Source organism: Xyrauchen texanus, chromosome 28 (assembly GCF_025860055.1).
Source record: "Xyrauchen texanus isolate HMW12.3.18 chromosome 28, RBS_HiC_50CHRs, whole genome shotgun sequence".
NCBI classification, from domain to species: domain Eukaryota; kingdom Metazoa; phylum Chordata; class Actinopteri; order Cypriniformes; family Catostomidae; genus Xyrauchen; species Xyrauchen texanus.
Window position 1 is genome coordinate 21,753,355 of NC_068303.1, and position 14,784 is coordinate 21,768,138.

The 14,784-nt window shown below is 36.8% G+C and overlaps 1 protein-coding gene across 1 annotated transcript in view; it reads left to right on the forward strand.

Moving 5' to 3' along the window:
- bach2b (BTB and CNC homology 1, basic leucine zipper transcription factor 2b) overlaps positions 1–14,784 on the forward strand; it is a 144,103-nt gene that overhangs the window by 21,988 nt on the left and 107,331 nt on the right. The window contains exon 2 of the mRNA XM_052096139.1: positions 3,054–3,342. Within this exon, the coding sequence (XP_051952099.1) occupies positions 3,328–3,342 (15 nt within the window). The 5' untranslated portion in view covers positions 3,054–3,327. The remainder of the gene's footprint in view (positions 1–3,053; positions 3,343–14,784) is intronic.

The following is a 14,784-nucleotide window of genomic DNA, read 5'->3' on the forward strand; positions in this document are numbered from 1 at the left end:
TAATTAAATAAATAAATAGTCTGCTCGCACTGCTCGCAAATTTATGTCAAGTGTGCCGCACAAGCCCTCAAAAGTGAAGCCAAAATGTCTCGATCGCCCCCCCGGTGACTGGTCCTTGTATAGGTCGTAAACCCCGCCTCCCCATGTTATTCAACGGGACGTGAGACCAACTAAACAATTAAATTACATTTCACATATCTTTTTTCCAAAGATAGTTTCTGTCATTTACTGTAGTTTCTATCAGGTTGATGTAATTTCAAGTGTTTGTTTTCAAAATAAGTTTGTTTTTAGTTAGTTATTTGAGCTATAAAACGGTGCTCATGACATGATTGACAGCTGTGATTGACAGGTTCTCTGAGCGAAGTAGTCACTGAAGCACAAACAGACTTTTTTTTCGGGATCTTCAGGGGACTGAGGAGATTGGAGCTTTAAATTTAATATCTACATTTCTATATTTCGTGTGCTTGCGATTGATTCAGCGAGAGTGAGGGCGGGGCCTTGATTTCGTGGCTTTACTTCCTGCTCACTACTGCGCAGGTCTGGTCCCGATATCGCAACTGCGCAGACTCAAGTCCCAAGATGTCAGCGCCATATCGTTTAAATGTGAACACCGCTACAAACAGAAACTCTTCATGCAGACGTCATCAAAATAAAAGCTTGATGGTTTAGAACTGATTGGTTGAACTGAACCATAACATAGCAATGCCCTGTCCTTGTTTAGATTTTTTACAGTAATACCACATAATATTACAGAAAGATATACTATTGTATAATAATCATAGATTTATTATTTCAAGTTGACTGGGTTCCAAAAATAATAAGGATGAACAGTGGTCGGAGATCACAAAGTGGACAAAAACAGTTACACAGTAGATGGGTACAATGTGAATGCGAAGAAGACAGTGTTTTTTGTTTTGGTTTTTTCCACTCTCTTTGTTTTACTTTTCTTTTTTTTGTGTGGCTGAAGTGAAAAAGGTCCAAGTTTAGTTCTATTTAAGAGGGCTTAAGTGTGAACCCTCAAAGAGCTTTTTATTTGCAGTAGAACATGGGAAAAACATTACCACATTTTGGTCAAAATGAATCACTCATTAGTTTCTTGTTTATCATATCGCAGTTAATATTGAAATCGCAATATTTTTTCAAAATAATCTCATTATGAATTTTTGTCCAAATAGTGCAGCTCTGCTGCATGGGTAAGAGGTGCTATGAATGAGAAGACTGTGTGTGCTTTATTTAGGCATAGCTTAGAAAATAATAATGTGGACATTTCTATATTTTTCCATGCATGTCCTTTTATTAAAATGTAGAATGTCTTTTCAGAATCTTGTTAAGTGAAAAAGTTAATTTGAATACAATTGTTATTGTCTTTTTTACAAAATACTTCATTAAAATGATCATGATTTAATTAGATAATTTGGAAAGATAGCATCATTCATAATTCTGACATAAACAAAAAAAGGTTATGAAATTTTTATTAATTCAACATTTTCTAAATGTGATCATTTTTACTATTAATTTGGGATGCAGTTGTGCATTTTTTTCATACAGTTCTCATTCAGACATATTCATAATACAGACATTTGTACAGTTTGATGCTATTCTGTGGAAATAATTTGCAGATTCATAGAAGTCTAAGATAACTAGTCAGGTTTGTTTGTTTGCTGACATGGACATTACTATTCAGGACTCCACCTTTGCCAGAAGGCAAACGCTTGCAGCAGTTACTAAGTAAAAAGTAAAAAAGAGAATGTATCGTGGTTTATCATTTCGCCCTCTCAAACAGGCTGTCTCACACATACCTACATGCTCTTCAACAAAACATTTCCATGATGCGTGTTCCAGGAAAAATGAAACATGTATAATCACATGTATTTCTTTCTTTTATTTATTAATTAAAAATGTTTTATTGTCAATAAATTCCCTTATTTTTATTATACTTTATAAAATAACTTCACTTTTGCTATTGCTATGCTATTATTTTATTTTAATCTTTAAAACATTGTCTTTACATAAATTACTTGTCTTTTAACAGTTAATTACAGTTTATTTGGGTGTTCTTTTAATTCATACACTGTAGAAAAAACAACTTTTTGTTTTGGTAACACTTTACAATAAGTTTCAATTTGTTAACATTAGTTAATGCATTAGGTAACATGAGCTAACAATGAACAATATATTGTTTTAAATCATGTATTAGTTAATACAAAAGCTGTTGTTTCTTTGCATTTACCAATGTGAACAAAAAACACATTTATAAATATGTATTACTATATTTAGTAATAATTACTGTGTATAATATTAGCAAGATTAATATAAGATTGTAAAAGTATTGTTCATTGTTAGTTCATGTTAACTAATGTTAGCAAATTAAACCTTATTGTAAAGTGTTACTAACTTTTTTAGGTAACTTAATGTGGTTCATAGGGTATATGGATTTGTGTGAATTTAAATTGACTAAATCAATCTGACTACATTAGATTTAACCAAGAAAAATAATATTTTTTTGAGGCAGATGAAGTAGAAAAGAAATCTTGCAGCATTTTAACAATCGAACATTGTTCACTTTTTGTCCATGCAAATTAGTTCAACCTAAATTAAATCTGTCAGAAAATGTACTAATGGATGGTTAAGAACTTAAAATTGCATTTTTTTATTATTATTATTACATGTCTTCTGTAATGTACACTTCACCAGTGATGTGTACATCAATTCTTAAAATAATCTTAAATTAGTTTGACATACATTTAAAACTTACGTGGAAGTTTTAAGTAACACAGTGAAATCTGTAAGAGTTAACAAGTTTCCAAACATAGGATCAAATGGCTGACAAATACGAATTAAAAGGTTTAAACTGCTGTTGAGACTGAAAATAATGACATCACTTTGTAAAACATTATTCTGCAGACGATTCTGGTGTCATGCTGTCAAAGGTAAATCATTGAATTGTTATATAAACAGTTGGCCCCATCAGTTTTGGATTGTCTATATAGGATGTTGCCCTATTTTGTGGTTTTTGAGAAAGATAATAATAAGAAATTCACTGTTCATTACAGGAAAGGAAGTATGGCTGAGGTTTACAGTCAATGAAGTCTGAGGGGTGTTTTTTAGCGTGACAGAGGTGGAGCTTACTCCACACTGGTGAGACACATTTCTCTCTGAGGAGGCCTGTGCTGTCGACCCCCCGAAAACCCACCATCCTCCAGCCAAGAGCTGTTGCAGGCGCAGCACCACAACATGCATCTGACTCCCACTGTCACGCAGGAGCATCTCACCGCATGCTAACACATAACGGAGCTGCCATTCTCACCTCCTCAGAGCAGTCAAACTATGGAACAAACCACTGTGAGTGATCAAACTTTAGTGGTTCATTGAATGATTTCTTTCAATTTCTTGTTTTTGTTTTTTTTGCTTCAAACCTGAGTGTACACCTTATGCTCAAGCATAAAGATGGAATTGTTGTTTTTAAGTCTTGCTACCATGTTTAGGATTACTATGATCTTTGGTTTTGTTGTTGGATGTGAATTTGTGAGGCAACTTAGACTTTGCCAGATTGAATTAGACCCCAGTGCCACAGAAGGTCATTTATCACATTCATAGGGGTATCAGGCCAGTTGCGAGGCAGGTAAATGTTTAACAGTTTTCTTCCAAAATCTCCTTGAAAATGTCCATTGGTCAACCAGTAGAGCATCGGAAAGGGAGCTGAGTGGAACAACCTTCTCCTATCTTGAAAACGGTCTCCATTAAACATTGCATATCTAGAGTCTAGTTTCAGTTAGGAAGTCTGCCATTTTGAAGAGAAGGCACTTTGAGTGTGAAATCGCTCAAAAAAGAATAGAACTGCTAAAAGTTTGGTTTTTTCTACTCAGTTTGCATACTTCCATTTCTAAAATCTCTTGCAGAGGAAATTAAGCTTCCTTTTCACAGTTTCCTTTCCAGGTGCAAAAATTATTGGCCATATAAATAAATATCAACCCACAAAGGGACTGCAATATTAACTTGATATAGAATACAACTTATACTATGTTAATCTATGGAGACAGTTCCTAAACCCATTACAGGAATTCCTGCCAAAAGCTTCAATCTAATTGTTACCTTTAAATATCCATTTTCTCTTGTTTTCCCTGAAAGTTCAGTCAGCATCAGTCATGGGTTCCAGTTGAACTTTTAATATGGTGGAACGGCTTGGACTGCTGCTGAAGGGAAAGATTTGATAATTTTGAAATGTGACTCTGAAATCCCAAAGTAAACAGCCTCACATGCACTTTATGTGTGGGTACGTAAAGTCAAGCTTTATATCCCGCCTTCAGAAGACTGTTTAAAAGGACAAAGGAAAGCTCTGTCTCAGGGTCATTAGACTCTCTCCTAGATAACTGATATCCTTGTAGCTGTTCTGGTACAGTTCATTATGCACCACTATGTAATTGTCATTAAGTTGTTGCAGGAATAACATAAAGGTTTAAACCGCTGTCAATGTAATTTTAGATAGCCAATCAAATCGATGAAGGCGGGACTCACATTTATGGAGCTGGGCGAGAACCTCTTGGATTATTCCAGCGGCGCGCAACACACACACGCATCAGTGTCAGCAGTTCAGGTTAAGAGTGTTAGGGCCATGTAAGATATAAATAACTAAACATGCAATATTTGCCCACTAGCTGTTTTATGATTGAAATTTGTACAGGCCAACAGTAATTTCCAAGGGTAAAACTATTCACCATTTGGTGAAATCTGCCGTTTTGAATTGAAAATATGTCACGTACAGGACATGATTCGTATGTCATTCAGAATTTTGAATGTGAAAACATTAACGGAGCCGTTTTCAGCAAATCAGGCTTAAGACAAAGAGCAAATATGTGTATATTGTAAAGGAATTGAATGAATGTGGTTATCTTGTAAGTTTTTGTATTACCTTTTTAGAAAATTCACTTGATATTGTGTTAGAAAATGATCTATAACACAAAGTAGAGCGTTATCACCCAAATAAGAACTAGAACAAAGTAAGACCTGTGACTGGTGGCTTCGTGTGAGTTTTTAGGTTGTGACAAGGACAGTGTCAGATATATGTTCAATGCAAAAATTATTAGGGAATAATTTTAAATCAATTTCAGATTTCCTTTATGTCTTTAATTAATTCTGAATTTTGTACAGCCTCTCCTAAGAGTCTTCTTTTAAGAGACAATTTTATTTGAGGATGAGCCACCAGTTAAAGTTAAATAAAATGTAAATTTTACTTTTACTCGCTCATTTATTCACCCTTATGTTGTTCAAAACCCAACTGCTGTTACTTTTTCTTGGAACATAAAAATAGATATTTTAAGCAGCTCTATTCTATACTATAAAGCACTATTAAAGGTTCAGGATAAAGACATCATAACCGTATTCCATATGACTCGTGCACTTTATTCCAAGCTTTCTGAGGCCACACAACAGCTTTGTGTTGTATTGGACTACTTTTATGGTATATTTTTAATGATTGTTTTTCTTTGGACTTTGACAGTAGTGCTCAATATGAACTTTTTTTGTATGGAAAAGAGCAGCATTAGCATTCTTGAAGAAAATATTGTGTTAAGATTCTTGATGGCAGTAAATAATTTTGTGTATTTTCTTTTTGCAAGCCAGCTGACACAGTCATGTCATTTTACAGATACCAATGATGAAAAGAAATTCCAATTTTTTTGATACAGCACAAAAAAAACAAAGAAAAGATGTCTAAAACAGGCAAATTGCTAGCAATGTAGACACCGTTGTAGTCTTGTACTATGTGAACTTCTGTGTGGGGAAACATTTTTATAATATAATTTTGGGCCTTTATCACATTTAAATTCTTAATTCAGAAAATGATTGTATTCAGAGCCTTTACTATTTTAAAGGACCAAAGAGGACCATTATATTTGTGACCTCAACACCTGCGACCCCCCCACCCCCAAAACAGTTTGGTCCCCCCCAATATTCAAGACATGGTTGCGGCCTTGTTTGTGACCAAACCAGTATGTTTGCTAAATAAACATTTTGTGATTTGAATGCACTTCATTTTAAAACACTTTCATTACTGTTCCGCATATCCCTGTTCTCATTTACTAGCGAGTCTGGTGCCATTCATTTCTGCCGTTTTCATGGCCGTATATAATATAATAATTGTGAATGAACGTGCACACGCTCCCCATTTACGAATGTTTGGAATTCACTAACATACATTTGACTAACAAATCTGGGGAGTGCAAAGCATTCATAAATCTAGAGGAAAGTTTTCATGAGGTCCATTTTATGAGGAATTTACCCAAAATGTACTCCTATATTTAAGAAAGTTTCACGAATGAGGCCCATTGTAACGTAATTTGTTACTTTTACAAGTACGTTCCCCAACTTTGGACGCGGCATCTCCACTTTATATATAAAAAAAAAACATAATAATCTTTTTCTATTACATGAGATGAATTGTTTATCGGACACTTGCCAGTTTACTCTGCTTTCTCTTAAACTAACACAGTTGTCTCTGACATCTTAATTCCATAAATAAGGCAACGGTTTGGAAACTAATTAGAACAGCTATTGGTCACTTGAATTCAAAATGAGCATTTACATGCACACAATACAAAAAAATTCAACTTATTAAAAATGTATATAAAGAACAATTTGTAAAAAAAGTGACATGGCATGTCTATATCCCCAGTTCTTACTCCGAGTATGTTCATATTGTGTGAGGCAGCAATCTGTCCAGTTTCCAGCATGCTTTTCTTCATGTGCAGCATGGAGTGAAGGCAGTGAAAGAAGACATTGTTCATATCGTAGTGAGGCATGTTGCATGCACTTATAACTCTGAGTGGGTGAAGTTTCCCCCATCATGCACCAGAAATGCCTTTTAAATGTCTGGATTGTGTGGCAGGAAAAGCAGAAGGCATTCACTGCTTTTAAACAAATTGCTTAGCTTTATTAACACTTAATTGATATTAAGTTTGTTTTTTTATGTTTGGGGTCCCCGAGACCACAGTGATACGAGACCCAAACAGAACATTAGGGTTAAGTAATGTCATTGGGGACCATAACTCACATGACGACTTTGTGTGTTTCACAATAAGCCAGCCAATGAAGTAAAAGGAAAGAGTGATTGTTATGTTGTAATGTCATGGATTAAGATGCTCAGCGCAGCTGTGTCAGAGCTGAACCGTACAGTGTGTTTCTCATTTTCTCCTATGTCCAAAAGCAATGACTCGTTTAAACGGCGTGACTCAGAGTGCCTTGTTTGTGAGCAAGAGAAAACGTTGTGAAAGACCACCTCCAGAGTTTGATTCACAGGCTTCGGCTATTGATTCAAGTCTTCCGCTTGTGCCCTACAAAGAAAACAAATGGCTTTCACGTTCACATCCACCACCCACCCCCTCCCCCCTCTTGCATGCATTCTTTTCTCTCAAAGGGCATTGATTGATGAAATCACACGAATGAAGGGTCCCTCTGCCACTGGGGGCCCAGCTATGATGTAATGCTCTGAAGCCTGGTAAATGAGTGGATCAATGCAAATATGAAAACAAAGATTTCGAGATTTCACTAAACATGTGCTTGTTTGATTATGCTGGTTCTCTGAGGAGTGTTCACTTTCCCTATGTTTTGGCACTTATGTCATGGAACTTGGCAATGTTTATGTCCATTCAGCATGGCAAAAGTTATGTGGGAAATTAGATGGTAATAGTTTCCAAAGATTACATTATTGAAATGCATATTGGTTTACTGATTTCAAGAAAAGAGCGAGAGCGAACATTTCGTCATATCCTTGAATGAATCATAATTACACCCTTCACTGGCATCCCGAAGGCTAAATTGATATTTTTTGTGCTTTGTGATGTGACAGGTAGACCTTTTCAAATGACTGATGGCATTCAATACATAAATTACCATTTTGTGTTGGCTAGTGTAGCTCTTCTTTAACCATTTCCCTCAGTTCTTTTAAAAATGACAAATGTGACACCAGTAGTTGAGTTCATTTTACAGCCCTGTGAGAAAATATGACCTATAACACCATCTCCTGTTCTGGGTGTGTTTTGGTTTAAGGATTTTCCCTGTAGAGACTCTTCTGTGTCAAAACAGCACGTTGAGGCTTTCTCCAGTGCTTTGGGCTGTAAGGAGAGTACAAAGCAAAAGGTTATGTAGAAAGAGAAAGAGAAGGGTTATTTTTAACCCTTCTTGCATCACCTCCTGCCAAGAGAGTAGGTGAGGGGAGATATTTCAGGATGTGTTTGGGGAGCCATTTAGGCCAGGTGCTGTGCTGTTCTCCTCTTTTTGTCTAAATAGCTTTCTGGAAAAAACACAGATTTGGTCAGCCTTTTTGGTTTATAGATTAGAGATGTTCAAAACTAGTTCAAAATTGACTAGTTAGTCTTCAAGACATCCTCCTGTATAATTAGTGACTTAGATCAGACACATTTCCACACTAATCTGTATTTACACTAATCTTTTTTCGATGGAGGAAAATGCAGTTTCAATGTGGATGAGAGACGTTAAACATTGTAAAATCAACATGTGTTCAAACTAAAATGTTTTAGTGTGGACGTGGCCGTAGTGGGTGTTTTCAAAAACAGAAATGGAATGCAATTCAATGGGGTCTTGAAACATGTTTTTTAAAATCAGAATCAGCTTTAATGCCAAGTATGCTTACACATACAAGGAATTTGTCTTGGTGACAGGAGCTTCCTGTGCACAACAATACAATACAGCAACACGACATAGATAATAATAAAAAATAATAAAAGAATGTATATACACATACATACATATACACATACATAGTGCACATCTAAATACAAATTTGTTATATACGGAAGCAAGGGAATGTAATAGCAGAAGAGTTTGGATGTGTTTGATAAATATAAAAATACTTAACTGTGTATTGCACATAATTATTGCTCAATTGGGCAGTTTTAACTGTTCATGAGATGGATAGACTGAGGGGAAAAAAACTTTCCTGTGCCTAACGGTTCTGATGCTCAGAGCTCTGTAGTGATTTTTCCAGCCTATTTCCTTACTCTGGAAGTGTATAGTACTTGAAGGGAGGGCAGGGGGCAACCAATAATCCTCTCAGCAATCCGAACTGTCCTCTGTAGTCTTCTGATATCCGATTTTGTAGCTGAAGCAAACCAGACAGTTACTGAAGTGCAGAGGACAGACTCGATGACTGCTGAGTAGAACAGTACCAACAGCACCTGTGGCAGGTTGAACTTACTCAACTGGTGAAGGAAGTACAACCTCTGATGGGCCTTTTTCACAGTCAATGAGGGTCTCCCACATCAGGTTCTGTGAGATGGAAGTGCCCAGGAACCTGAATGACTTAATTGCTGCCCCAGTGCTGTTTAGAATGGTGAGGGGGTTAGTGTTGGGGTGTTCCTCCTAAAGTCCACAATCATCTCCACCGTTTTAAGTGTGTTCAGCACCAGGCTGTTTTGAGTGGAGATGTTTTAACTGTCACACTGGCTTAGAACACAACAGACATGGCAGAGACTCTCAAAAAACAGTGCAAGTTGAAACGCAATGGCTGAAGATGTCCATCATCATGTGTAGCTGCTTTAAAGAGATAGTTCACAAAAAGGAAAATTGTCTCGAATCATTTACTCTGCAGTCACAGATCCAGAGATAAACCAGATGGTAAGAGAGAATACCCTTGCTGTACTCTGAGGAATGGTTAAACATATGGATAATAGCTACGGAATATGTGCAATCTTTGCTCAGGCACATGTCTGCAGAAATGCATGTCAGAATGACTTGGTCTTTCTGGTGGTACAGAATAACCAAAGAAGTCTTGCTGGTTAAGCTAGTAAAAAAGCCTGGTGGGACCACAAGCACACCAGCATCCCATGGTGTGGAACAGCATCCAAAACTCCTTTTTATTTATTTTTTTAGCCTTAATTTTTAGACTGGATTATTTTCAGCTTTTCCTACCCTGTTCATGTGAGGTGTCATATATATATATATATATATATATATATATATATGCTGCACTTTGTCATCCATAAAGCTTGATGATAAGTTTGTAAATGTGTGCATAAGTGGCAGGATTCATGGAAGCAGAGGAATCCCCAGTCTTCCTGCAGCTTTCGGGTGTTTTGTGTCCCCTCTTTATCTCTCTCTCTCTCTCTCTCTCTATCTCTTTTCCCCTGGTGCTTTCTCACTGTGTGGACTTTGGGAAAAGGGGGACGTTTGTTTTTGGAATACACTTCTCTTAGCCACGCTTGGCATCAGAACATTTTTGTTCGAAAGGAAGGTCTCGGAGGGGGGTAAAACTGCTACAAAGTTCATTCATTCATTCATCCACCCATCTTGGGCCCCCACTTTCTTTTATTTTTAGCCAAATCCATCAGGCTTGACAAGCTTGAAATTTGAGCCAGTGCGGGGCAATGCTCCAGAGTCCCCCACTCCACACTGTCATTATTCTCTCTCTCTCCATACCCACACTCTCTTTCCCTCTCCCCCTGGGAACAGCAAAGCAGAGTCCAGATTCAGACTGCAAGATATGTTGAGTCATGTGAGTCCATGTACACATTCACACCACTGCTTTGCACTGATAGAGGGAATGGGTGGAGAAGCGAGGGCTGCACTGCAAAAACTAGCTCATTATTTTTGTCTTTTCTCCAGCAAAGACTATCCTTAAAACTAGACACATTTTCTGTGTGACTTTCTTTCTTTCATGGAACACAGGAGAAATTGGAAGAATTTTCACATAGTTTTTTATTTTTTGTAATTTGTGTCTCAAGTAAATGTATCAGTTTATAAGAATGTTTAGATATTTTGACTTTAAAACACACACAAAAAATTATTAATTAAGAAAATATATATATTTTTTGCAGTGTGGAGCAATAAGGTTAAATCTGGGTAGCGAGAGAAAGTGGTAGTATACTCGTCTCTGATCCTTCTATAAAATAATATCTAGTGGCACTGGAAGGGGAGACATGTGCAAGGATATATTTTAACACACAGCAATCAGACCGAGAGCAGGGGAGGGGACTAAGTTGCCTGCCAGCTTCCTCTCTCCCTTCTCTCTCCCTCACAGACTCCCTTTCTCTTCCCCTGCCTGCCTGCACAGTCCAGCATTTGCAGCAGGCAGGAACAAAGCAGTAAACCCAGAACAAGCTGAAAAAAAGCACACACACATTAAGAGGCAAGTCTCAGCCCTGAGTTTGACCTATTAACCTGCATGTTACTGTTTGACTGCTTCTCTTCAGGCTGTGATGTGTTTGCGTGCAGTCCAGAGACTCATGCAGAGATTCATGCTCTAAAGCCAGCGTGTTTTGAGTTCAATGCCCACTAGACAACAAAAGACGTTATCTTTAAATCTGGAAGTGTGACTATGTTCTTGTAGTTTTATGTTATGCAAAGGCCAAACAGTAATATATTTCTGGGATGCTAATGAGATGTATTGTATGGTGGAAATGAGAATTGTATGTTTGTGCACATGTGACTGTGCACATGTACAGAGAGAGAGAGAGACTCGAGAGAGACAATCTTTTTTGAATACACTTTAGAAAGCCATTTTCAATTTCAAAGTAATTTATTGGCATGGTTATGTGTGCATACAGTATTGTCAAAGCATCAATACACACAATGAGTGAAGACAAGAAAAAAACAGAATAATAATAATAAAGCAGTAACAAATAACAATACAAATAGTATTAAATTAAGTTGCTAATGAACTGTATTAAAAATAATAATAGCAATATACACTATATAATTTAACTAGACAATTAATGAAAATTAAAAATAGTACTCTAACAGATGTACATAGAAAGCAGACTGATGGGAATTTGGACATGGGAAAGGTTTACAGTAACCGAGAAGAATAGATATCCACAAAGCTGTTATATTTCCTTGCACACAAAGCCCCTGTTAAGAACAGCAGCACTTTGTTGAGTTGTACTGATAACATCTTTACTATCAATGAAAGTCTTCATGGTGATAAGTTATGCGTACTTAAGTTTTTTCTTTTGTGTGTGTGGTACTAAGCAAAATACTTGTATTATATTGTCAGAATATGAAATGGATTATAGGCTCTACATATAGAGCATTCTCACCTCTCTACACATTGTGTTAACTCTTTACCTAGTGGATTGTGCTCAATTTAACCATAAATGGTCAAACCAACAGAAATAGATCTAGTTAAAGGCATAGTTCACCCCTAAATTAAAATAATCTCATAATTTACTCACCCTCATGCCATCCCAGATGTGACTTTTATTCTTCTACTGAAAACTCAAAGTTTTTAGAAAACTATTTCAGCTCTGTAGGTCTGTACAATACAAGTGAATGGTGGGCATAACTTTGAAGTTCCAAAAAGCATATAAAGACAGCACAAAAGTAATCCATGAATCTTCAGTAGTTAAATCTTCTGATTGATATGATAGTGTAAGGGGGTTAAGATGGGCAAGGAGGAGGCGAGATCCGGCTTGTCAATATAAATAATAATTTAATGTAAACTTAAACCAAAACGCACACATGACAGACATGCCCATAATTTTCTCTCTCTCTCTCGAACCATCGTCACCGGCCACCTTTATCCCTCGCGCGCCCCATCAGGCCGATTGGGGACCGGGTGTGCGACATTCCAGCCTGGCCCCGCCCCCTTCCGCTCCACAGATAGGTGTGGGTGAGAATCATTTATATTTAAAAGGACTTAATATTTAAGTCCTTTTTAATATAAATCTCCACTTTTACTTTCACGTTCTTCTTTTGTTTTTGCTGATTCACTTTATTTGTGCATATCGCCACCTACTGGGTGCATTTAGAGTAAAACTAAATATTTTATTAAATATTGATCTGTTAAATATTGTTCTCAAAACAACTGGCATATCACTTCTAAAGACATGGATTAGACCACTGGAGTCGTATGGGTTACTTTTATGCTTCCTTTATACACTTTTTGGACCGTCAAAGTTCTGTGGTCAGCAGAAGAAAGTAAGTCATACACATTTGGGATGGCAAGAGGGTGAGTAAATGATGAAAGATTTTTCATTTTTTGGTGAAATATCCCTTTAAAAGTGTCAAATGTTTTTAAATAGTATATCTGTCGGACTGATTCGTTGTGTGATTCATAGAATTTTGACAAGATTGTCCAGCGCTGTTTGCACTCATGTTGTTCATTGTAGATTGTTGAAGCAGGTGCTATTATCCAAAGTGACATACAATTGAGGATAGTATCTCACATGTGTTAGTAAACAATTAACTATTGATGATTATGAGTATAATTCAGCAAAACTGCTAATGTATTGTCTGAAATGTAATGATAAGGATTTACAAATAAGGATTTATGTCATCTGTAAGGATTTACAGATTCTGATTTATTTGGTTTAACATTTCTGGCATTTCTTACATAAGGGAATTGGGAAGAGTAAAATGTAATCAAGTTTAATTTAGGATCGGCGTGATTAGAGAGCATGATGTTTGCATGTTTATGTTTGTATATTTACATACTTACTGGATGTACAGTATGTTCTTCTAGGAACAGCTTATATTTAGTATGTTGGACATGTACAGGGATAACATCTGTGGCCTTGCTCCATCCCTCCATTGTCATCAATATATTCTTATTCACACCACCTCTCAAATCTAATTTGACTGTTGTTGTGTCAGGACCAGCCTTGCCTGTCAGCCTGGGGCAGGGTTCAGACCATGGTTAAGTACAGGCTTCAGCAGGCACTGACACAGCTGTCCTGTACCAACAGTTATCCGTCTGTCTCCACATCCTTTTCACTAGATCTCATCCATTGTTTAGAAGGTTGGTGAGCGGTCTATCCCATACAGTAAGTGCTTTAAAAGTTTGATTTCAGTCAGACTAAAGCAGTGATTTGTCAGGGTTTTTTTTTTCTCTTCTAAATCAAACAAACATACCTAGATAATTCGATTGTTGCTCGAATTTGTCCAGCATGTATACACTTTAATCTGATGATCACTTCCAAATGGAACGCACCATGTATCATGGCGAACGTTTTAAGTGAAGCAAAGCACAGCTTGTATAGTTAAAACAATCCAGGAGCAAATTGTAGACAGTTCTTCCTGTGTAGACCATTAAGCCGTTTTGATGTGATGTGTTACTTTCTCAGCTGCATCCAGTGTAGTTGCTCTCAGTGTGAGATGATTTGTGTGTGTGTGTGTGTGTGTGTGTGTGTGTGTGTGTGTGTGTGTGTGTGTGTGTGTGTGTGTGTGTGTGTGTGTGTGTGTGTGTGTGTGTGTGTGTGTATTACTTTTCTCTTACCAAATTACAAATTTCTAGTTCCTCTACTTTCTATTCTTTACATTTTCCCCCCTTTCAAGCTCACTTGCATTTAGCATTTTTACACCTATTGATCACACTCACTTGTTTTAATGGGATTCCGTTAGATGACATTTGATTCAGTTGGACTGTGTTGTTAGTGGCCATTTACCCCGCAATTATTTGTCAATCAACTATAAAGGAAACAGAAAGACTAGTAGTGCATTTCAAAATACATGTGTCAACAAAGTTCTGCCTAAAAAAAATCAGTCAGCTTTAACCTGATTTTTATATCTGAGCTGCTCAATGACAAATCTCAACAAAAAACTCACCTCCTGCTTTTAATTTAAAGCCATGGAACACTTGTAAATGTATAATATCCATATATGCTTTGTTTTTCCACGTGCCTTTACCTCTCATGCACGGTTCTAGCCGTGTTCTAGCATTTTACAGAATACTCTTTTGATTGCAATCTTGTACAGACACGATTTGACGTATGTGCACTTATTTCTGATTTGTGACACTTTTTAGTACTGTCAACTCCAGGCGCAGTTGTGCAC